The 25178-nt window shown below is 37.7% G+C and overlaps 5 protein-coding genes across 6 annotated transcripts in view; 3 read left to right on the plus strand and 2 right to left on the minus strand.

The window, feature by feature from the left end:
* LOC104759225 (valine--tRNA ligase, mitochondrial 1-like) overlaps positions 1-4501 on the minus strand; it is a 9150-nt gene extending 4649 nt beyond the window's left edge. Inside the window, exons 1-16 of the mRNA XM_019238859.1 lie at positions 4332-4501; positions 4175-4240; positions 3597-3659; positions 3291-3469; positions 3115-3187; positions 2875-2940; positions 2709-2792; positions 2506-2583; positions 2333-2416; positions 2084-2163; positions 1868-1925; positions 1491-1793; positions 1226-1396; positions 894-1093; positions 378-780; positions 21-272 (exon numbers count right to left, since the gene is read on the minus strand). Coding sequence (XP_019094404.1) covers positions 21-272; positions 378-780; positions 894-1093; positions 1226-1396; positions 1491-1793; positions 1868-1925; positions 2084-2163; positions 2333-2416; positions 2506-2583; positions 2709-2792; positions 2875-2940; positions 3115-3187; positions 3291-3469; positions 3597-3659; positions 4175-4240; positions 4332-4463 — 2292 coding nt within the window. The 5' untranslated portion in view covers positions 4464-4501. The remainder of the gene's footprint in view (positions 1-20; positions 273-377; positions 781-893; positions 1094-1225; positions 1397-1490; positions 1794-1867; positions 1926-2083; positions 2164-2332; positions 2417-2505; positions 2584-2708; positions 2793-2874; positions 2941-3114; positions 3188-3290; positions 3470-3596; positions 3660-4174; positions 4241-4331) is intronic.
* Positions 4637-6566, minus strand: LOC104755760 (39S ribosomal protein L46, mitochondrial). Its single transcript, XM_010478222.2, has 6 exons — positions 6277-6566; positions 5993-6058; positions 5562-5636; positions 5346-5475; positions 5118-5243; positions 4637-5012 (listed from the first exon to the last, which is right to left on the minus strand). Exons 1-6 carry the CDS (start codon positions 6435-6437, stop codon positions 4869-4871), a joined length of 702 nt encoding a protein of 233 aa, XP_010476524.1. The 5' UTR covers positions 6438-6566; the 3' UTR covers positions 4637-4868.
* Positions 9970-11550, plus strand: LOC104755761. The gene is made up of 5 exons (XM_010478223.2): positions 9970-10114; positions 10342-10526; positions 10641-10692; positions 10865-10957; positions 11188-11550. Exons 1-5 carry the CDS (start codon positions 10036-10038, stop codon positions 11457-11459), a joined length of 681 nt encoding a protein of 226 aa, XP_010476525.1. The 5' UTR covers positions 9970-10035; the 3' UTR covers positions 11460-11550.
* On the plus strand, positions 15207-17944 carry LOC104759226 (probable splicing factor 3A subunit 1). The gene is made up of 3 exons (XM_010482177.2): positions 15207-15248; positions 15453-17541; positions 17630-17944. The coding sequence occupies exons 2-3, from the start codon at positions 15457-15459 to the stop codon at positions 17888-17890; spliced, it is 2346 nt and encodes a 781-aa protein (XP_010480479.1). The 5' UTR covers positions 15207-15248; positions 15453-15456; the 3' UTR covers positions 17891-17944.
* LOC104755762 (probable splicing factor 3A subunit 1) lies at positions 20362-23461 on the plus strand. Of its 2 annotated transcripts, none has more exons than XM_010478224.2 (3): positions 20362-20510; positions 20733-22844; positions 22933-23461. In XM_010478224.2, exons 2-3 carry the CDS (start codon positions 20736-20738, stop codon positions 23188-23190), a joined length of 2367 nt encoding a protein of 788 aa, XP_010476526.1. In that variant the 5' UTR covers positions 20362-20510; positions 20733-20735; the 3' UTR covers positions 23191-23461. The 2 variants fall into 2 exon arrangements, with proteins under 2 accessions (XP_010476526.1, XP_010476527.1); XM_010478225.2 differs by having other exon boundaries at positions 20370-20510; positions 20718-22844.

The following is a 25178-nucleotide window of genomic DNA, read 5'->3' on the forward strand; positions in this document are numbered from 1 at the left end:
GATTTGGCAATAAATAGTACCTGAGCAGTGTAAGAGACAAGCGCAAACCGAAGAGCGTCAGTGCCACATTCAGGGATACCATTTGGAAAGTCCTTCACTTGTCCTTCTTTGGCAACAACCAGCTCTCTTGGATCCAAGTTACCTTCTTCTAATCTCTTATGCAGACCTTCAAGAGTTACTCCGTTTATTACTTCAAGCGGATCAATGACGTTTCCAAGAGATTTCGACATCTTACGCCCATGAGCATCACGTATCATAGGATGCAAATAAACCTATAGCAACGACAAGAAATGTTTTTGCATATAAGTACCGGTCACAAAGTAATACTTGCGGCTAAAAGGAAGGAGGATCTTTGTTTGACTAAAGTTCATACGTACCTTGCTGAATGGAACCTCACTACCTAATTTCATTCCCATCATAACCATACGAGCAACCCAAAAAAAGAGAATATCATGTCCAGTTTCAAGAACGGAAGTTGGATAGAAGGCTTTGAAGTCGTCAGATTCATCTGGCCATCCCAGAAAAGATAATGGAGCGAGCCCAGAAGAAAACCATGTATCAAGTACATCAGGATCTTGAGTGAGTTCAAACTTCTTCCCAGCAAATTTCTGAGTAGCCTCTTTTCGAGCTTCTTCTTCGGTTCTAGCAACAACCCAATGGTCATTGTACGCACCAACTTCCTTGAGCTGATCTCCCTCTAGAGTGGCATACCATGCTGGTATTCTGTGCCCCCACCAAAGCTGTCTCGAAATACACCAGTCACGGATGTTCTCTAACCATCTGTAAGGTTGTGATTGTTAATAGATGGTGTAGTGACATCTTAAACAGCTATCACAGCTTATCCATACAATGGTGCAATAAGAATGATAATAGATGGGGTAAATGAAAGAAACCTTCTCCATTCTGCTGTGTACTGCTTTGGTATGAACTCGAGCTTCTTGTTTTCATCAGTGATGGCAACATCAAGAGCCTCCTTTCCAATCATGCTGCAATTAACATACCACTGAGGCTTTATCATAGGTTCGATAACATCACTGGTTCTTGAGCAAAGTCCAAGCCTCATTTCATTGTTTTTGGCACCTCTGTACAGCCCCTGAGTAATGTTTAGACAAAATAGTTAAGTTCACAAGACACTTACAAGAAACAACCAAGTTGTAATATCTTCTCAAACCAACAATCGATAATAATGTCTTTTTGCAAGTTATATGAAGAGTAACAGAATTACATGCTTCTGCAGAGCTTCAACAACTGCCTCACGAGCTGCAAAGCGTGGCATCCCTGTGAAGTCAGACCCGCCATTTGTGTTGATTTTTCCATCATCAGTGAATATGTTTATAAATTCCAGCTTGTGGCGCTTTCCAACCTCACAATCATTGGGGTCATGGGCAGGAGTAATCTACAAGAGACGAATAAACTAACTTTCACACAAGGAAAATTACTAAAAGCGGCAGAAACATAGAATTCAAATATATAAGAGAGAGCCTGTGTACCTTAACACAACCAGTACCAAAATTTGGATCAACAAGTATTCCATCACAGATAATTGGTAACTTCCGTCCATTAAATGGGTGCACAGCAAATTTCCCATGAAGATGCTTGTATCTTGCATCATCAGGATGAACAGCAATAGCAGTATCCCCAAGCATCGTTTCCACCCTGGTAGTGGCAACAACAACCTCGCCCAAGCCTCCCTCCAGAGGGTAAGCAAACGAAGTAAGAAGACCGAACTCAACTGGCTTCTCATAGCCAGGAACTTTTAGTAGTGTTCTTTCTTTGATGTCGATATACTCAACCTACAGATATTAGACACTCTGCATAAAGAGGATGCCGTCCAGTAATCATAGTCTCACAGTTGCTGCTGACTTACCTCAACATCAGATATGGCTGTCCTCAAAACACAATCCCAATTAACAAGCCGAATATCCCTGCACAAGTCATGGTATGCCTTCAGTTCAGTTAAATGTGCTTCTTTTAACAAGGTAACTGAAAAACGTAAATGAGTACAATATTCCTGTTTCCATGTATCCTTTACAACAGTAGTTCGATAGCTTGCATTAAATAACAACGTCAGACTTAAACATACCTATAGATAAGCCCTTCCTTATATAACCGTACAAAGGCCTCATTGACAGCTTTTGATCTTTGCTCATCCAGCGTAAAACACTACATTTTACAGGCAGAAACATATCAGTAAGATGGAGGGAGAGCCCAGGGACACAAGTGAAGATAAAAAGCTCATATACATCTAAGGTCATCTACCAGCGAACTAAGTTGAATATAGCCAATTTTCTATAGCATATGTCTGAGAAAGGTCAGATCACTGAATTTTTACCTCACGAGACCAATCGAGAGAAGCTCCTAGGCAGCGTAGTTGGTTTAGAATTGTACCGCCGGACTGGTTCTTCCACTTCCACACCTTTTCCACAATCACAAGCAACAAAGGAGAATTTTTCAACAATGAAAAAAGTAAAATGATTAATTAGCATATATTTATTTTCAACTTACTTCCTTAATGAACTCTTCACGGCCAACGTCATGCCTATTCATTCCTCTTTCACGCATGATATTCTTCTCAACCACAACCTAGAATGAACACTCAAGCAAAGAATATGATACAATGTAAAAAGAAAATTACATGCATGCAGCCAAAAGGGGATTCGCTCTAGGCGGCAAATTATTTTAATATCAGACATGAGATAGGGACAAACCTGTGTAGCTATACCAGCATGGTCAACCCCGGGTACCCACAAAGCATTATACCCAGACATTCTCTTCCAACGAATAATTGTATCCTGCATCAGCAAATTTTTAGTCGCTGATCATCGGGAGGAACAGTAGACAAAATAACAGCACCAAACAATGTGCTAATGAAACCTCAATTGCAGTTGTTAATGCATGGCCAATATGCAAGGCTCCAGTCACATTTGGAGGAGGAAGAACCTGCAAAATCAATCAAAGGATTATAGAAACTGTAATTAAAAACAGTACTAATAATTTTAGAAGCTCAAAATTCGTCTCAACTGAATCTGGTTGACAAATAAATTATTCGAGAAGACAATAAAAAAGAAAGTTGAATCCAGAACGAATGAATTTAAGAACTGTATAAGGCTTTACCATAACAAAGGATGGCTTGGAACTCTTATTATCCGCCTTAAAAAGGTCAGATTTTTCCCACCAAGCATACCATCTGACCCAATAATTACAGAATAACACAACATTAAATAAAGGAAGTTAAGTGTTTGATTGAACACGCTCGAATTACTATCAAAGAAAAAGCTCTACACACTTACGATTTCTCTACGGCAGCAGGACTGTATTGTTTGGCCATCTGTGAAGAAAGCTTTTTCCTCTCACCAAGAGGAGTTACAGGGTCCACAAAATCCTCAGGATTCTCTTCTGACGCATCCCGTTTGGAACTCTTCTTTGCACTCTTTTTAGGGACATTGGTTCCATCTTTGGCCTGTTTTGCCTACACGAGAGAAGCAGACCATGATAAATTTTTCTAGTACAGGGATAGTTAAGGATGTGACTCGCACGTTATACATTAATATGCAGCAGGAACCCGAAATGCATAACTGGGGTTCCTCAGAGATTACCTTCAGTTCTGCCAGCTTCGCTTTCTCCAAAGCTTTTTGCTTCTTCAACTCCTTTTCTTTATTCTACAAAAAAAATTCTTAACAGATTACTTTTAAAGTTGATATTACACTGAAAATAAATAATAACTGAAGTCCAACACGATATAATGAAATCAAAAGCAAAAACCAAAATAATATTCACCTAACTACTAACTCTCACAACAGGAAAAACAAATGAAACGTAAGGCATTGCATTCAAAAGTACCAAAAGAAGCATAAAGCCATAAACCATGATGATAAGAATTTGTGGAAAGTCTACTCAAACTATTAAAGTATAAATGTAAAACACTTCTTCGGGCTTCTCTAACTCTTCTATCTTAAAAATAACTTAGGCATTTCTATCATCTGTCTACCACTCTCACCAATCCATTTTCCAATTAGGCATTTCTATATGAAAACATTACTCACCACAGCTAATTGTATTACTATCGAATCACTCTACACACACCCTTGATTGAACAACAATCTCAACCACAATCGTCTATGAGATTCTAATTGTTAAAATCAAGCTCTACGAGAAAAAACAACAGAAGTCAAACCTTCTCTTCCTTCTTCTTCTTCCGCTCAAGCTCCTCCTCTGTAAGGATCTTCTTCTCTGATTCGGACTGCGAATTAACAAAACAAACATTCAATTCTCAGAAATCTAAATCCGGTGATAATCAACGACGGTGTAAGACAATCGGAATACAAGCGTACCATGATTCTGGAACCGTGAAACGAACGCAGTAGCTGATTCGTAAACGCCGGAGATAAGAAGCTAGGGTGGTGATGAGAACGTGCACAAGATACAAATAACGGCTTAGCTCTTCTGAGGAAGAGCAGTGACATAGACAGCAACAAAAAACCTGCTAGGGCTTATTGAATTTGCTTCTTTTGACAGTATCGAACCAAAATAAAAAACCTGAACCGGAAAAATAGATAATGATCTGGGTTTGTCGGCCCAGTGGGCTTACGAAGATCCATTGAAGAGGAGATGTGTCGTTGACCGTTGACGAAACAACTAATGTAACTTCTTCTCAAGATATGTATGTGTAAAAAGTACATTACTACTTCAGAGTTCAGACCAAACAGTCAATAAAAAATTCCTTGTGACTAAAAAAACCAGAGACATGGTTTGGTCTGGCTGGTTATTCACAACATCTTGTTTAAGATTTAACTCTCTTAAAACCATAAAGATCACTTGGGATGAAGAAGAAAGGATTCAAAAAGGATTTTTTATGGTGTGAGAGTGACTCAGCTAATGATCATCTTGTTGAAGAATTCAGCTTGCTCAGGAAAGAATTCCAAAAGCTCGTCTTTGGTTACCCACACAAAATCCTCGCAGTTGCTTATGTTGTATTTTGATGCTGCTACTACACTGCATTTGAAGAAGAACCTCTACACAACATCAAAAAGAAAAAGAACCAAAAACAGAAAAACCCCATTAACTTCAAGATGAGACTTATTCGATAAAATCTCTAAAGCTTTGTTCTTGGTTATTACCTTGTAAGATGGCAAATCAGGTGTTTCTTCTGTAGGTTGTATAGCCATGTGAGCCATTGGAGCATTTCCTACAAAGTATGTGTGAGTGAGGTCTCCTAAGACTGACTTCAAAGCGGATTCCGCGCACTGCAAATACCGAATTCACATAATAACGATAAGCAGAGGAAAGATTTCTCATGGTGTTATGGAAAAAAAAAAAAAATAGAGGCATCAGCATCAAACAATCACCTTGCGAAGAGTTGGCTCAGAATCATAGACTTTCTCAGGGAAATGCCAGACAGGTTTGTCACTAGTAGCTCCAAATGGCTTGCCGAAGATGAGAAGATACAACTTTTTGTCTAGAGCTCTATATAATGACCTATATAATAGCAGCATTGTTCCAAAAGTAATTATCAATCTTCAATACAACACCGCAAGAAACTTTAAGAGGTGCGAACAACTTACTTCCTATCATTTTTCTTGTCAGCCTCTGTAATTCTAGGAGCAGGTACGTAGTCCATTTGGTATTCACCCTTGGCTCTGTGTTCACGCATCAAACCAAAGACAATTAAAGTTTCATGGAAAAGTAACAGAACTTTCACTACAGTTGGAACAACTTTAAACTAAGCAAGAAAATAGTCACAGAACCTTCACTATACATCTACGAGCATACAACAGTTCTAAACTTTCACTACAGCCAAGGTAGTCCTGCTCAGGTTACTCCATAACTAAGCACATGTAACTCACAGAGCTATAAAGAAAAACGCCGATCTTACAATTCCTAGCTATATTCATAACGAAGATGACCCAAAGTTAAATGAACAAGAAGCCGTTGAGCAGATGATAAGCTTGGAGACATCATGATGTCAAAAAAGACAAAAAGCAAAAACTTCTACCTGTTCTTAGCAATGTCCAAGAACTCATCTGGGTATCTACGACGAAACTGCTGTTGCCAATTGAATCTGCAACAGATCAACCAAATCAAGACCAAATGTTTCCAGTAATCAAAATCAGGTAAACCATACTGTAAAAATCAAAACTTTTCACTGCTCAATGACTCAATCATATCTGATTCCACCACATATAATTCGAGTTCGACCACGTTTTGCTCTCGATTACTCATCATTCCAAAGCCAAAGCAAAACAGAAGAGAAGCAAGCAAGCAAGGAGAGGGATTTACTTGAACTCCTGGAAAGCGTAAACAGCAGGATCCGGTTTGGGTATGACAACACGCAATCTCTCAAAAAGCACCGAAGCTACGATCTTATCAGAGCTCGTGCAAAACCCTCGCCTGCTCTCCAAGAGAGGCTTAGCTAGTAACCGCAACGATGATCTCTGCATTTCTCAATCTCAACCCAGAAAACGAAATCGGATTTGGCTAGTGATAGAGAGTGTGAACGCCGGCGCTTTGAGCCTGAGGGTTTTTCGATGATACTCAATCCCCACGACTGATCCTGAAAGGAATGAATGGAACCCAAATCCGGTTCGATTTAATAAAATCAGAATCCGGTTTGTTTTAATAAAATTGGATTTACATAAATGGCCAGACTTAACCATGTGATCCGGTTTGGTCTTCTTAGGAGAACAACGGAGACAAGTCGAGAACTATACAGAAGAACGGTCCGTGACAACACTTTCTAATGGATTCTTTTGAAAATTTAAGCAGTTGTGTTTATGTTTTTAAGTGTAGCCCTTGACTTTTTTTAACAATGGCCCAGGTAGAGTTTCAAAAGGCAAACAAATCGAATGGGTCCAAGTTATTATAGCAACAGACAAAATCTTCGACTGAGGCCAAACCTGAGCTTTCAATCATCACCGTTTGATTCACTATAATTACCCATCGGCGATCGCGAACCGTCCAATGTACAACCGAACAAAAAAACCATGCAAAGACAAATTAGATATAGCACAGCTTTGGTAAACACAAAAGTTTCCTAATCTGTTTTTGAATAATACTACTGTATAAATTTTATAGAGGTATCAATCAATTGATAGCAGTCTGATTTTTCGTTTGAGTGTTTTGTTTTTTTTATCACAACTAGCGTAGTACGTTTTGTATCGCAGTCTTAAGTTTCTGGAACGTAGAATGAGATTCTGACAAAATATTGTTTCAACTAATTATTACTATTTTGTTTGTGACTTTGTTCGAACTTCGACGTGTCACGTATACTCTATCAAAAAAAAAAAAAAACAAAAACTACTTGGCTAAAATCTACCCCCACTACCACTAAATGGTTTCTGCTTAACCAAATATATAATTGATATATATAATCTCAAGATTCTCTAACAACAAATATATATTTTTTTTTTAAATCTACTCGGACCCATAAAAGAGGATTATATATCATGGATCAATGATCAATCATACCGTTTGAAATTTCGAAATTGTATCTAATACTAAATATTGGATTTCGTATTGGTAATGTTTCCAGTGCTACATACTTAAGTACGTATGAAAAGGAAATGGGTGGTTTGTAGTTATAGTTTTAGAAACTTAACCATTTATATTTCATTCACTGCTTAGTTCAAATAAAAGCACTATGTGAAAGAGACGAAGGTTGATCAACTTATGTGGTTAGCCTACACCTAATTGGTAGTCATGCAGAATATGAAAATCTTGTAACCAAAAAACATAGTTGTAAACTGAAAAGGTATCATCACAGTTAATTGTCAAGAAAACCATGTAAGTTGCGAATTTGCAATCATCAAATTTGACCAGTTGTATATTGTAGTAATTTGTAGAAGGCCTCGCTCAATATGTGTGTACAAGTGTTGGACCATTCAAACCCGAATTTTAAAGAAGAAGACCCCACAAATGATACGGCTTGCAATCTTTCTAATTTTTCCATTTGGGTCCCGCCGGCATGCATACATTCGTCCCCACTGAAAATTCGTATGCCGGCTATATGCATTGCAATCGAGAGAAAAAGCATTCTATATATATCTTTTGTCGCATTAATAAGTCATATAGAGAATATAGGGTAAACTACAAATGCCAAGTAATTTTCAAGTTTAATCTAGATATAGAAGTGATCATATTGGATTACAAGTTTAATCTAGATAAACTGAAAACATTCCCAATAGACTAATGTTTCTCAATTTATCATCAAGTTTTTAGTTGACTTAGTAATTTTTTTGGCAGAAGTCGACTTAATTAGTAACTATGATTGTGTTGTGTCCTATATTCTCATCGATAGAAATACATGGTACACAAATGACAAATAATATAACAAAAATTGAAATGAAAGGTAGGTAATGATGGAGTAAACGTGATAGGATATGACATGACCCCACGAAGGGGAAGAATTGAAAGTTATATAAATCTAAGGAAAAAAGTACCTAATAATAGAAGAACAGGTTGTTCACCAAATCAGAAAGCAAAAATTTGCTTTGAAGAATATTATACATTACGGAGATAAAGCTGCAAATTTTGAATTTCTCTTAACTTTGAACTTTTTTTTCGTTAACATGCATGACTTTGATAAACCAGCTTACCTTCGTAGTCGTACATCTCCTTCGATGTATTTATTACATGTTTCTTAATTTACATTGTAAACATTTATCAAGACAAAATGATTCTATGTAGAAACTTTTGGTTTTGTAAGCAGAATATGGTTGAATGTAGGATTACTGCAACGAAGTTTCACATTTCACTAATGTTATTGGTAACTAAATTACATTAGTGAAATGTGAAACCATAACTAAATTATTATTGGTAACTGATTTGATCGACTTTTTTTTTTTGCTTATACTTTCTTATGCTTGTTAAACAAACTTAAACCCGTTTTGTTTTAATCATGTTTCAAGTGTGTACGTATATTTCGTCTCTGTACACTATTAATTTGGTTAGTTGTGTAAAGTTATATATACATTCACTAGTTAACTCAAAGTGGAGATTGGGAAATATATTATAATTGGCGATAAGCAGCTTACTCGTTAGAAACTCATCACATATATGATTATTGATGATTTTATCATTCATTTAGTACATGTACAAACCACAAAATAAATAAAAATTATCGTCTATTTGTTGTACCAACACATAACGCGAGTCAATCAGGTGATATAGCATGCACATCCACCATTTTCTCTCTCTTCCATGAGTAACATGCATGATCAGCATAAGAACATAGACATCATGATGATATTTTCATCGCCTTTAGCCATTATTCAGTCCCCCATTTACCTAACCCCACTCAGATTTCAAAACTTAGTTTACATTTGTTCCATTTCTGTTTTACACTTTGGTCAATATCAATTTATTTTCCATAGACATATAGTTTGTCTTTTGTACACCACCTTATCATTATTTATATAATATTGACAAAGCTTGTCACGTGGTACCCGAATAATTGTAAGAAACGTATTCACACTCTATGTAAATACTTCTGCACTCAACTACCTTTCTCTAGTAAATATGCACATTTTCTTAGACATGTTGTAAAACTATTAACATTATTACATAGCTCCAATTGTGGATATAAGATTAATTCTTGTAATGGGGGAGATTCGTTTGCTTAACATAACTTATTGTAATGGGGGAGTAACAAAATCATATTTAAAATTTTTGAATTCTTGTAAGAAATGCGGTTAAAAAATGAACATTTGATCACCATCTCACAAATAACCCATTAATATTTATATTACTTTGTATGAAATAAATCCTGATGGACACACACTATCTACCCATTATGATCTCTTTATCTTTTCTTTACAGTTGACTGTATTGAGTACTAAGTTTTCTCCTTCCAAATTTCTTCACTTCTTTAGTTATTTTTCTCTTTTCTCTTTTTTCATTTTCATGCTTTATTTGGATGATTTAAATTTATTTTAACTTTTTACTCACAACCCACCAAGATAAATAGGTAGCCACATGGTCTCCCCTTAATTCAACACATTCATAGTCAAATCCACAAATCATTACAAAAAAATAAAAAAAATGAGTGAGCTTTCCTACTCTCTCCCCTCTTGGGATCTCCATAACCTTGGATCACTCTTCAACCAAAACTTCAATCTGGGTATAGACAACCACATATATATTACTGATCTTTTATGTATAACAATGTTAATATTTGTTGAGCTTGTTGGTAATATTCGTGCAATCAAAACTATACATGAATTCTTTTTTGGTTTTTGGTAAAAACTATTCTTCTTTTTTTTGCTAGTAATTCAAGAAATTTTCATTTAAAATATACACAAACAAGTATTAATGGAAGGAATTTGGTCATGCAATGTACTTGTATAGATGCATGGGGGCTCATTGATGAATCGCCGGAGCATATATTATGTTCGCCGGAGATGGATATCGGGGACGTTTCCACCGGATACCTTGAAGACGCACTCGTCGAGTTCAGTGGGAGAAGCAAACGGAGACGTCTCTCGTTCAACGGCGCCGAGGACAAACCAAATAACGATTTAGACCATTCTCAGGTTTTTATATAATTACAACTCTGTTTTTTCTCATCAGTCATTTACATTATTCGCTATTTCTTTTTGTTTTTAGTATGAAACTGAGTTGGTTAATCGTGGTATATAATAATGCAGAATAATTGGGGCCTGTCTGAGAATTATAGTTGCACGAGTAGTCAGTTTGCAGGTAGACCTACTTCTTTATTATTATCACCCATATTTGTTATTGTACATAAATATTTTTTTATTATTAAAATAATATAGGAGTAGTAATAACTGAATATATATATTTTTTAATAAAGTGAATAATCTTGACGAATAAATCCTCATTTAACAAATTTTTTCTTATAATTGAACAGTTGAATCTCCAAATTCTTCGATCAATATATGTTCAGGAGAAAAATCATCAGATTTTTCAAAGAACTCTTTCGAACCATCCTCGACCACGCCAAGTAAGCATTCTGTATTTTCTTCCAAAGTAGTGAATGGGATATTTTTCGTTTGCGTTTAAGAATATTTGATATCAAAGCTTTTGTTTCTAATCACATGTGAAGTGTATCTTAGCAAGTATAACCCTAGTTTCCTTTGGGTTGATAGTGGGAAAAAGAACAAGTTGTATCATATTTACTTTCTTAACACTCGGGTCCATATAAACACTTACTTACACACTTGTGCATTACAGAGAAGAACGAAAATGACGAGAAGAAGAGGGTGGTGTATCCATTTGGAGTGGTGAAACCAGGTGGTCGAGAAGAAGACGTAACCCTAAATGACATCAACAAGAGGATTCTAATGCCATCGGCTCGGCCGGTTCGACATCCGGTTGGAGACTATGCGTGCCGTCCGTGTGTCTCTGCAGATGGACCGGGTCTATCAGGCAAAGCCGTGGTTGCTTTCACGAAGATACAAACACTAGGGAGGGGCACAATTACTATCATAAGAACTAAGGGATGATATATGTAATATTGGTAACTAGGCGGGGTCGTTATAATCTGTACTATGGAGATGTGAAAATACATTAATCATTGGTTGTCATGTTTCAACATACTGTATTGTTGTATATATAGTGAGAAAGATTTATATATATATGTATATGCATATATATATATATATATTTTTTTTTTTCTTTCCTTTTCTAATTCTTCTTACAAAAGTATTTAGAAACATTTTCATAAAGAATCAAGGTTATAGTTATACTATATCAGTCTTAGAAACTTACTAAACGAAAAAAACTTAAGAAAACCAAAAAATATTTCTCTTTGTTTTTTCTTTTAAATTATCGTTATATGTTTTTCTTTTCTTTTTTTGCATGTTCGTGCTTTTTGTTCTTTACCTCTTTTCCCCTAGCAAACTCTTTTGTTCTTTAATAAAACAAATATTCAGTAGACACCAAATAAATAAACGAAGCGTGAAGAAGAATTATAAATAAAGATATTAAAGTAAAAGAAAAGAAATTTGTAGAAAAGCAAGTACACACAAAAGGTTATATGATGTTACGCAACAAAATCATTGTACTTTCTTTCTTACCTATATGTTCAAAATCTTGATGATTATAGGTTATCAATACCAAACACAGTAAGTACAACAAGGAACGAAAAGAAAAGAAAAAAAAAACAATCAACAAAAATGCATGAAGCATCTCCCCTTCTTTGTAAATTTCGTAATGAAATAATATGGGAATGATGGATGAATATAAACATTATTTTTTTATGTATTCATAGTGAACAAACTAAACTAGAGTTTACTTTTAAAATTCCATATGTTTTCACTTGAACCAAAACTATTAGATAGTCATTCATACCAAACAAAAATTACATAGTAAATGGATCAAATCTAAATATATATATCAGTTTGCCCACAGTCAGATCTCAGATACATGGCGTCATGTTTATGTAATGTTACGTTTGTCGGCATTTTCTGCAAGGGAAGGCAAAATTAGAAAAGCAAGCACCCGCTCGTACTCTCTAGTCAGTACAACTCGTAATGCTCATATAAGTGTTTAGCATGTGGGAAATCTTTTAACACATTCCAGGTGGTTTACTGACGTGGATTGCGTAATAATACTTGACAAATTGTTAATGCTCTCTCTTTCTTTTTTGTTTTCTCTAGATTTCTTCAAATTAAATGGAATATTAAGCACTAATTTATCTGTCTTTACTCTTTAGTCTTTACCATTATATTTTTCCTCTCCAAAAGGGACCAAGACCATGGATGCTTTTAACCTTGGTGGGTTGGGTCCATGTCGGTAGACCATGGTTTTAATTAAACAATGTTGAATAAACAATATTATTTTGAATCTTAATAATATTTCCTCAATATTTTCTATAATATATATATCTTGTAAGAACAGAAAATTTTGGAATATTTGTTAAAATTCAGTAATTTTTTAAAAATTAAATAGTTGAATTACAATCTCAAACCTGTAAAATTCAATAAATGTGTATCTTTAACTTGTAAAAAATATTTCCAAATTTTCTGAAACCTAATTTGAAAACAAAATGTCTATTAAAATTTAATTGAAGCTAATATACTGAATTAAAAAGCCAAAGACTTAACCTATAAACTTACATAATTTTCTTATTGTATTTCCAGATGAATAAATATAGATCCTTAAAAGTAATTTGCCTTTAACAACAAATAAAAAGAGAGAGAGAGTAAATTTATGGTATGTAATCACATCACAATAAAAATAGTAAATATTTATATTCATGCAGTAATAATGAAGCCTCTTCAACCAAGCCCTGTTAGCCAAGCAGGCTTAGAGACTAATCCAGTTTCCTGATAGTCTTTTTGCAAAGGTTCTCAGGTCAAGATATTACCCAAATTCATCCTTCTTGGAAGCAGGTCTAGGACGGAGGCCTTCTTATGGATGGAGAAGCATCTTATATGGGAGAGATTTGCTCAAAAAAGGTTTGCGCACTCGAGTGGGGAATGGGGAGTCTTTACAGGTCTGGATGGATCCGTGGGTGGAAGATGAAAATATGAGACCCCCATGGATAAAAAACTCCTTGATCGATTTAAATCTCAGAGTGCGGGATTTGATTGATTTTCAAACAAGAGATTGGGATCCTCAGAAGCTTGAATTTCATTTCCTGCCAATCGATATTGAGCGAATTCAAAAACATAAACCGGTGGTGGATAGAGAGGACTTTCTGGTATGGCGTTTTAATAAGAGTGGCGATTTCACGGTGAAGTCAGCAGTTTGGTTGGCAGGCCAAATTAACAACCAAGATCGCTATAGAGAAGCAGATATCCAGCCATCAATCAATATTTTGAAAGCACAGGTGTGGAAGCTACAAACAGATCCAAAACTTAAAGTCTTTCTGTGGAAAGTTTTAAGTGGTGCTTTACCTGTTCTGTCTAAACTGAACCAGAGGGGTTTGAGACTTGATGAGAGATGCCATGTTTGTGGACAGGAGGGGGAAACAATAAATTATGTACTCTTTGAATGCAGTGGAGCTAGGCAGATTTGGGCTTTATCGGACTATCCCTCGCCGGAGTTTGGTTTTGACAAAGGATCAGTATACTCTAACTTACAACATTTGTTGGTCAATAGAGGCAACAGACTGTGGCCTGCTCTCCTAAGGAAAAGTTTCCCCTGGATCATTTGGCGGATATGGAAAAATCGTAATAGCTTTTTCTTTGAAGGCAAAAGTTTCTCTCCTATCCAATCAGTGCAGAAAGTTAGAGACGATGTAGATGAATGGTGCGTGGCTCAGCAAAAGGATCCCAATGGCGAAGACAAGTTTGTCGAAGCCAGAGGAGAAAACTCTAGGGATCTAGCAAGGAGTGGTCCATGACCAAATTCAGCAAGACACAATGACGAGTGGAAAGCTCCGCCTACTTCTTGGCTCAAATGTAATATAGGTGTGTCTTGGTCAAAAAGAAATAAACTAGGTGGAGCATCTTGGGTTTTAAGGGATGATAAAGGCTTGGTGATCCTACATAGCCGTAGAGCCTTTACTAATGTTCCAAATAAAGACCAGGCAAGCTTTCTAGCTACACGATGGGCGGTGGAAAGTTTGATCACTCACAGATGTCTTAAGGTTTTACTAGCTATGGAAGATGGATCCCTAGTCCGGTGCGTTTCGAGGCCAAAAGCGTGGCCCTCTTTTGCTTATGAATCAGGGGAATTGACTCGGTTATTTAGGTTTTTTGAGCAGTGGTCGTTGGTGACCGAGAACCCAAAAGCTAATAGAGGAGCTCATCTCATTGCTCATAGTGTAACAAGCGAGTGTCGCCTCCAATCCTATGTGGCGTCAGATTATCCTTTATGGATGCAAGCAGTTTTTGAGGATGAGAGAGTTCGATCCTCTTTATAGCTTTCAGGGGAGGTTGTATGACTCAAATGGTTGTAGGTTTTAACCATTCTTTTGTATAGACCAGGTTACCAAAACTGGTACAAGGCTAAGGAAGTTTAGGCTAATTATGGCAGATGGTCAGGTTTTGTTTTTTGGAGAAGCTAGTTTGTCAACCCATGTAATATGTAACTCTTATTTCTCTAATTTCAATAGTAATCAGATGATCAAAAAAAAAAGCAGTAATAATGAAGCCTTTCATGTGATTAAGTCGGTCTAACAATTAACTATGGACCACAATTGTAAGCCCAAGTTAAAAAAGCCCATAACTTGAAAACCTATATAAAACCTGAATAGTCTTTTTCCTCCGTCCTTCGCTTATTCTTCTTCTTCTCCACGACGAAGTGATTTATTTTGCGGTGGTGCTCTTCCTTAGCGGCAAAAGGTACACGATATGCTTTTTTCTTTTAATCTGTATCCTAATCGTAATAGTTCTCCACATCACCGATTATTCTATTTTCCCCTATCGCTACTCATGTCTTTAACGACTTTTTAATTTCCGCTTAATCAATCAATTTTAGAAGATTTGATTAGTTTCCAGTTTCATCAGAATCTGATACCTATTGTTTTCAATTTTTGCTAGTTGCAGGAAGATGACGAAGATACTTCCACTAGAGGCTCCTCCTGTTGACGGTAATCTAGGTCCACTTCCTCCGTCGCAATTAACGGAGGAAGAGAAAGAGATGACGCAAACAGAGCAAAACAATTCAAATCGAGCTCCCGCGGCTGTTTCTACTCACACAAAACCTATCGGGATCATTCATCCACCTCCAGACATAAAACAAATCGTTGAGAAAACAGCTCAGTTTGTTGCCAAATACGGTTTGGTTTTTGAAAACAAGGTTAAAGCCGAGAAGGCGAATAATCCTCATTTCAACTTTCTGAAAAGCGATGACCCTTATCATGACTTTTACAGGCACAAGATCACTGAGTACTCTGCTCTGAATCAAGACGGAGTTCAGTTTACTGATTTTGATGATACTACTACTAAAGATCCTGAACTTGATGCTGTAGATGCTGATGAGTCTAAACCTGACCTGCAGGCTCGATTTAGGGTTCCTTCTAGTAAGCCTTTGGAAGCTCCTGAGACTCAGAAGTATACGGTGCAACTTCCTAAAGGGATCACGAGTAAGGAGCTTGATATTATTAAGCTCACTGCTCAGTTCGTGGCACGGAACGGGAAGTCGTTTTTAACGGGATTAACGAGTAGAGAGATGAACAATGTTCAGTTTCAGTTTATGAAGCCAACGCATAGCATGTTCACTTTTTTCACTTCTCTGGTTGATGCGTATTCTAAATTATTGATGCCTCCTAAAGATTTGAAAGAAAAGATGATAAAGACTGTTGCTAGTTTGACTACTGTTCTTGAGCGTTGCTTGAATCGTCTTGAATGGGATCGTTCTCAGGAGAAACAGAGTAAGAAAGAAGAAGAAGAGAAAGAGAAGGAGAGAGTTCAGATGGCTATGATCGATTGGCATCATTTTGCTGTTGTTGAGTTGATAGATTTTGCGGACGAGGAAGATGAAGATTTGCCACCGTCTATGATACTTGACGAGGTTATAAGGAGGAGCAAAGTATCAGTAATGGAAAAAGATGAAGTTGTTGAGTCTGTAAAGGAGGTAGAAATGGAAATGGATGAAGATGAGGTTGAGCTTGTTGCAGAAGGAGTGAGAGCAGCGAACCTGGAAGAGAATGGTTGCTCTATGCAGATTGAAAATGTAGACGGTGAAGAAGCACCTATGAGGATTGTTAAGAACTGGAAGAGGCCAGAAGATAGGATCATGACAGAGAGAGATCCAACTAAAGTTGTTATATCACCAATTACTGGAGAGATGATTCCCATTAATGAGATGTCTGAGCACATGCGGATTTCTCTTATTGATCCTAAGTTCAAAGAGCAGAAGGATCGGATGTTTGCTAAGATTCGTGAGACCACTCTTGCACAAGATGATGAGATTGCTAAAAACNACATTGTCGGGTTGGCCCGCCTTCGTCCTGATATCTTTGGAACAACCGAAGAAGAAGTCTCAAATGCTGTAAAAGCAGAGATTGAGAAGAAAAAAGATGAGCAGCCGAAGCAAGTAATATGGGATGGTCACACAGGAAGTATCGGTCGCACAGCTAACCAAGCCTTGACTCAGAACGCTAATGGAGAGGAGCAACTTGATGGTGTTTATGGATATCCTTATAACTTCCCTGGTCCAGCTGCTCTTCCTCCTCCTCGAACAGGTGTCCCAACAGTCTTGCCATTACCAGTACCACCTCATACTTTTGCCTTGAACCTCCCTCGTCCTCCTCCTACTGTTCAGTACCCTGATGCACCGAGGCCACTTGTTGTTCCAATGATGCAGCCAATGCATCAGCAACACCAGTTCTCGATGCCCGGGCCACTTGGACACCCTTCGATGATGATGAACCGACCACCACAAATGCAGTCTACTATGCATGTGCCCCCTCCACCGGGATTTCAGTTTCCTCGTATGGAAATTCCTAGACCTTATGGTCAGCTTCCACCACATTCAACGGGGATGATGCAGCCACCACCTACGCCTGGGATGCTTGCTCCCCCACCACCCATAGAAACACCACCACATCTTCTTGAGGAGCCTGAGCCAAAGAGACAAAAGTTCGAGGAGTCAGTCCTTGTTCCAGAAGACCAGTTTCTTGCTCAGCATCCGGTAATGTGTTTTTTTCAGACTCTTACAGTAATTTTTTAATCCATTTCTTTTTCCTCTGAGTTATCTTACCTTTTTTATATGTTTTCAGGGTTCGGCTACTATCAGGGTTTCTGTGCCAAAAAAGGATGATGGGTCCAAAGTCATTGAGATCACAGTGCAGTCGTTATCCGAAAACGTGGGAAGTTTGAAGATGAAAATAGCAGGGGAGATACAAACTCCTGCAAATAAACAGAAGTTAAGTGGGAAAGTTGGGTTCTTAAAAGACAACATGTCGCTTGCACATTACAATGTCGGAGCAGGAGAGATCCTAACATTGTCTGTGAGGGATCGTGGTGGTAGAAAGAGATAGAGACCGTTTGGTTGATACAGGGAAATGCTTTTTAATCTCTTAATTCTTGTTCTTTAATAGATGTCTTCTATTGGTTGCCAAAAGTATATGTACTGGTCTCTCGTACTCATCATATCTCTACTATTACTGACTTAAGTTTCTTTTGGATTTGCAGCTAGTTTTGGGGCAACGTTTTGCTCTATAATCTTTAAAGAACATATTTGATACTTTGCTTTTAGTGTTCTTCATGTTGTTAAGCTTTTTTAATTAAATTTTACTTTCTCTTCTCTGTAGGTACCAAATGAGGATGCTGCTTTGCTTGTTTCCCACAGGCTGATCATTGTCGCTGCCTCGCAGGGTACACATACAATTAGAATAGTTAAGATGTTAGTTGAAAGTTGAAACATTGCGAACCTTCTAGGATTTAAACATAGGTTCTCTTCTGGTTATTGAAAATGTTCTGTTCTACGCTGATACCGCCACCTCGAGACAGCAGAACTCTTGTGTCGGCTAAGTTTGTTTACAAACACGAGTTCAGAGTACAATATGAGAAAAGGATTACAGATAGTCATGTCCATAATGCTAGAAAAATCAAGTTTGTAAGATGCTCAGATCAAGTTTTTGATATGGTTCCTCTAAAAGTATACAGTTTGACTTCTTGAAGGGATCCGATCCTGAGAGTGCTTGATATTATCAAGGTCACAGTGCAGTCACTGACGCTTAATGGGAGATCGATCTTCAAGGGATTGATCACAACTAGAGAGGTTGACAATCCTCGGTTTTACTTTTGAAGCCAACTCATAGAGTGTTAACTTTTTTCACTGATTTGGTTGATGCGTTATATGGAACCATTATTAACCCCTCTCCAATATCTTGCAGCTGAATTAGAACGGATTTGAGGAGTCATGCTTATGCTTTGTGAATTCTTGCTCATTAGTCTTAACACCATGATTTAGATGCATAAGTCTTGTAGATTGCTTATTACTAATAACACCATCATTATGATTGTAGACTTGGGCCCTGTTCTTTTCTTAAACGCTGCGACAGCGGCAGCGACGGAGTTAAACGACGTTCACGAAAAGTAGAAATGAATTAAACGACACCGGAGCTTAAAAATAATTGTTTCAGTTGAGTCGCGGAAGGCAGAAAATGAGTCACGGCGACACCATATGATTCGCTGAAATTTGTAGCGACACTTCCGTCATCATCTCCGTTCCTTTTCTGCGACAGTTTTTCTCTCACTACTGTGTTTTCTTCTCTCTCCCAAAATTGTTTTTCTTCTATCTTGTCGCTGTCGCAGCGTTTGGTAAAAGAACAGGGCCTTGGTTGTCTTATTATGGCCCTGATTGGTAACAGACTTTTAAGACTTTAAAATTATTTAAAGCACTAACAGCTATATTTTTGCCAATCACACTTTTATTGCTTTTTAATTTTTTTAAAGCTTTAAAAGTCACTTCTTTTTTATTCTTCCTTGTTTTCTCAAAAATTTTAAAGCGTCAAATTCAGGCTGTAAAACTAAGGCTTTGAATGAGAGGACAGAAAAATAGCAGATCACCCTTTAATGCAGTTCTCCTATTACTAAGTTACCATTCAAGAAATTTTTTGCTTAAAAAAATTAATGCAGATGAACTGTGTGCAGTTCATTTTTTTTTGTCTTTTTGTGGTAATTGCAGGAGAAATACATGCAGATCTGGTCTACAGCTTTTTTATGCTGTTCACCCTTGATCTGCATTTGAACTGCCAAATTTTTGATATACTTTTATTCTGCTTGGTCTGCTTGAACCACTTGATCTGCTCTGCATTACATGCTTTCTCCATTCAAAGCCTAAATAATTTTAAAAACATTCTTTTTTTCTCCTCTTTATATTTAAAACCTCTCCAAAAACATATGTATATTTTTTACATATTATATTTTTACAAAATTAATTATTCTCATTTTTTTTTTCTTTTAAGATCCATTTCAATAATAATTTTTATTTTTTTTCATCATCATCAGTGTAAAAGTGTAAAAATAGCTACAGTTTTAAAAGTTTTTGACAAACAATCAAATTTTAACAGTTAAAGTTTTTAAAGTTTTTACAGTGAAAATCTCTACAACCAAGAATAACAGCTGTTACCAATCAGGGTCTATATATATGAAATTTTTTACTTAGAGGTCTCTGTTTAGCAAACCACTTTGTCATGAAAATTTAGATGATTATATATTGTAACGCAACAAATCATCTATATTCTTAGACTTATTTCTGGGACTTTCTTCCAAAGTGGAACGATCTCAGAAAAGCAAATGAGTTTGCGTTTGAATCAACCAGAGACGGCCAAAAAAACACAATAGAAGCAAAACGGTTTACACAAAATCGGATTCAAAGCTTCCAAACTTGTACCATTTTATATGCCCGTCTGTCTCTAAACAATCATCGAGCGAATTATTTAAAGCCCATTAAAGGCCCATTAGCCACAACTGAATACAGAGCTTCGTTCATAAATCCTAGGGCTCGGTTTGATTCCCCTTCTACTGTTTGGTTCTATCAATCTTTCATCAAAATCGTCTTGTAAACTTCACATCTCGAACTGGTTCGTGCTCCGCTTCTTCCCGACGTCGCACCGGTTCTCGCGGCGAGGCTGTTCCTTTCCAGCAGCTGAGGTACGGTGTTTCTTATCTCTCTCCTAAACCCTAAGCTGCACTTCTCCGCGTCGCCGATATACTTTTGTCCGATCTCTTTCTCTCGCATCTGAGTTTCCCAGTATATATATATACCTTCTCCAATTGAAATGAAATACTCAATTGTTTTTCTTCTACTTCAGTAGATTTGATAGTTAGGTCGAAAAAGTTATGCTGAACTTTGAAAAGGTTTTTTGGTTGCAGAAAATGTTCAGTTCGATGGAGATACTGCCACTGGAGGCTCCTCCTGCAGATGGGAACTTAGGTACACTTCCTCCTTCGCAATTAACAGATCAGGAAGTCGAAGAGAGGGAGTTGTTGCAAGCAGAGCAAAACAACTTAAACCAAGCTCCAGCGGCTGTTGCGACTCACACTAGGACTATTGGAATCATTCATCCACCTCCTGATATCAGAACTATTGTTGAGAAAACGGCTCAGTTTGTTTCCAAAAACGGGTTGGAGTTTGAAAAGAGGATTATAGCTAGTAATGAAGGTAATGCCAAGTTCAACTTTTTGAAGAGCGCAGATCCTTATCATGCCTATTACCAGCATAAGCTCACTGAATACCGTGCTCAGAATAAAGACGGAGCTCAAGGTACTGATGATTCAGATGGTACAGATCATTCCCAGCTTGATGCTGCAGCAGCTGCTACTGCTGCTGATGAGTCTGAAGCAGGTGATGGACAGATCGACCTTCAGGCTCAATTTAGGATTCCTCCTAAGCCTCTTGAACCTCCGGAGCCTGAGAAGTATACAGTTAGACTTCCTGAAGGGATCACAGGTGAGGAGCTTGATATTATTAAGCTCACTGCTCAGTTCGTGGCACGGAACGGGAAGACGTTTTTAACGGGATTGACGAATAGAGAGGGCAATAATCTTCAGTTTCAGTTTATGAAGCCAACGCATAGCATGTTCACTTTTTTCACTTCTCTGGTTGATGCGTATTCTGAAGTGTTGATGCCTCCTAAAGATTTGAAAGAAAAGCTGAGAAAGAGTGCTGCTGATTTGACTACCGTTCTTGAGCGTTGTTTGCATCGTCTTGAATGGGATCGTTCCCAGGAGCAGCAGAGGAAGAAAGAAGAGGATGAGAAAGAGCTGGAGCGAGTGCAGATGGCTATGATTGATTGGCATGATTTTGTCGTTGTTGAGTCTATAGATTTTGCGGATGAGGAAGATGAAGAGTTGCCACCGCCTATGACACTTAACGAGGTTATAAGGAGGAGCAAAGTATCAGCGATGGAAGAAGATGAAATCGTTGAGCCTGGAAAGGAGGTTGAAATGGAAATGGACGAAGAAGAAGTTAAGCTTGTTGCAGAAGGAATGAGAGCAGCAAACCTAGAAGAGATTGTTAAGATTGAAAATCTACACGATGAAGAAGCACCTATGAGAATTGTTAAGAACTGGAAGAGGCCAGAAGACAGGATCCCGACAGAGAGAGATCCAACTAAAGTTGTTATATCACCAATTACTGGCGAGCTGATTCCCATTAACGAGATGTCTGAGCACATGCGCATATCTCTTATTGATCCTAAGTTCAAAGAGCAGAAGGATCGGATGTTTGCTAAGATTCGTGAGACTACACTTGCACAAGATGATGAGATTGCTAAAAACATTGTCGGGTTGGCCCGCCTGCGTCCTGATATCTTTGGAACAACTGAAGAAGAAGTCTCAAATGCTGTAAAAGCAGAGATTGAGAAGAAGAAAGATGAGCAGCCGAAGCAAGTAATATGGGATGGTCACACAGGAAGTATCGGTCGCACAGCTAACCAAGCCTTGACTCAGAACGCTAATGGAGAGGAGCAAGGTGATGGTGTTTATGGAGATCCCAATAGCTTCCCTGGTCCAGCTGCTCTTCCTCCTCCTCGACCAGGTTTCCCAACAGTCCGGCCATTGCCACCACCTCCTAATCTCGCCTTGAACCTCCCTCGTCCTCCTCCTACTGTTCAGTACCCTGGTCCACCGAGGCCACTTGGTGTTCCAATGATGCAGCCAATGCATCAGCAACACCAGCTCTCGATGCCCGGGCCACCTGGACACCCTTCGATGATGATGAACCGACCACCACAAATGCAGTCTGGTATGCCTGTGCCCCCTCCACCAGGATCTCAGTTTCCGCATATGCAAGTTCCTAGACCTTATGGTCAGCTTCCACCGCATCCAATGGGGATGATGCAACCACCACCTATGTCTGGGATGCCTCCTCCCCCACCACCCGCAGAGGCACCACCACCTCTTCCTGAGGAGCCTGAGCCAAAGAGACAAAAGTTCGATGAGTCAGCCCTTGTGCCAGAAGACCAGTTTCTTGCTCAGCATCCGGTAATGTGTTTTTTTCAGAATCTTTGAGTAATTTTCGTATCCTTTTTCCCCCCATGAGTTGTATCTTACCTGTTTTATACATTTTCAGGGTTTGGCTACAATCAGGGTTTCTGTGCCAAACGATGATGGGTCCAAAGTCATTGAGATCACAGTGCAGTCATTATCAGAAAACGTGGGAAGCCTGAAGGAGAAAATAGCAGGGGAGATACAAACTCCCGCAAATAAACAGAAGTTAAGTGGAAAAGCTGGGTTCTTGAAGGATAACATGTCGCTTGCACATTACAATGTCGGAGCAGGAGAAATCCTGACATTGTCTATGAGGGAACGTGGTGGGAGAAAGAGATAGAGACAGCTGGTCGACGCAGGGAAATGCTTTTAATCTCTTAATTCTTCTTTAGATGTTTAAATTTGGTGGCCAAAACTATATGTACTGTTCTTAGTTTACACATCTTCTCTCTTGGCTCATCATATCTCTAATGTCTATGGGTTCCAGACGAAGAAGAAAGATCATTACTGACTTACGCTTGTTTTGGTTTGCAGCTAGTTCTGAGGCAACGTTTTGGCTCTGTAATCTTTAAGAAAAAAAGATAAAAACTTATGTGATACTTCTTGCTTTACTTTGTCGTTGTGTGTTCTTACTTTGTGGTAAAGCTTTTTTTAGTGCAGTTTGGTATCTCTTCTCTGTAGGTAAGATACGAGGATGCTGCTTTGCTTATAGTGTTTTCAGGGGATGATCATTGTCAAAGGTACGCAATTACCATTGTTAAGATGTTAATTGAAACATTGAGAACCTTTCTAGGCTTTTGAACATAGGTTTTCTTCTATATAAATACAGTGGTTTTGGTATGAAAAACGCTTCACATCTCTGCGACTTCTCTGGGCCTTTTATGAGTCTTTACCGATCAATCAATGTATATGTACGTCTTAAAGTCACATTTTCTGATTCTGTGTATTATAGCATTTGTCAAAATGAAGCTAGTAACAAAGATTGCTTACTCATTTATTCATTAGTTTGACAAAGAAGTTTTTGTCAAAAAAAAAAAAAGCTCCAGTAAATAAGTTGTGTTTTTTTAGCTGTTACAAAATCTACAATCTACATATTAGGAAAGAAAATTTATCATAGTTGAGCCTTCATTATAAGCCCGAGATGAAGTTAATATCTCAAACCGGAAAGTCGAATTCCATTTTTAACTGGGACTTAAGTATATCTTCCAAAGTAAAAAGATGGCGCTTTTCATAAACTGCGTTCGAAACAATAAAACTTCCGGACAGCGATATTGTTCGTTCATTCGTATTACAACAAACATAAGCTCTGAGAATCTTGTGTCAACAAAAAAAAAGCTCTGAGAATCAAGATGTTGCTTTAGCCCATTTCCTGAAAATGTGTAATCTTTGTTGCTTAACAAGTCTACATAATAGATGAGAAAATTAGAAGAAGAAAAAGAAAAACAGAGAAATCAAGTCACAATAATAAAGTGGCTTATATTACAACAATATTAAAATGCCCTCTGGGTCTGGGGTGACTCTGAAATCATCATATGACCTTATGGTCAGTCTTTGACTTATTTAAAGAAAAACAAGAGAATTGGGTTCTAATTTCATTCTAACTGGGGTTGGTTTAGTCCTAGATGTCCCTTTAAGGCTTGATGGTTTCAAGAGAAGGTGTGACATAAGAAGATGAGGAAGATGATCTGAGACATGATGGTGTGTTTGTACGAGAAGAGAAACAAAGACAAGAAAAGAAGACAACTCGAATAACTCTTCTGAGAACTTGTCCTCTCTTTGGAACTAGACAAGCTTCTCTTTCACCCATCTCGCTCTCTCTCTCTCCGGTTTACTTTTGGTTTGGTTTTTGGTTTAGTATGTAGAGACGATGATGTGTCTTGCAAGCTGGAACTGCCGACGTGAGTCTATATAGTGATTAGTGAAGGAAGAGTTGGAGAGACAAAAGACCGCGTGAAGATCCTCAAGACGCGTTGGCTCGTTCTCTTTTTTTTTTCTTCTTCTTATTGCAATTCATTTATAATTTGAAAATTCATATATACTTAGGATCTATATATATAAGTTGCATATCATATAAGTGAATACTATAGGTTTAGTTTAAACTGGTAACTGTGCAGAGTTTGAAGTAGTCGTAGACTTTTCTTTCTTTGGTTCCAAGTTAACGCGTTTTTGGCTTAGTGAGCGACCGGTTTTGGTTTTTTTCGTTTATGAATTTTATTCTTTTTCGAATTTAAACAATACCCTGTAAATATTTTTATTTTCTATGGATTACTTTTCTTCCCCTTCATATGTAAGTATTTTAACTCTATACATTGTATATGATTAATTAAG

Source organism: Camelina sativa, chromosome 17 (assembly GCF_000633955.1).
Source record: "Camelina sativa cultivar DH55 chromosome 17, Cs, whole genome shotgun sequence".
Lineage (NCBI taxonomy): Eukaryota > Viridiplantae > Streptophyta > Magnoliopsida > Brassicales > Brassicaceae > Camelina > Camelina sativa.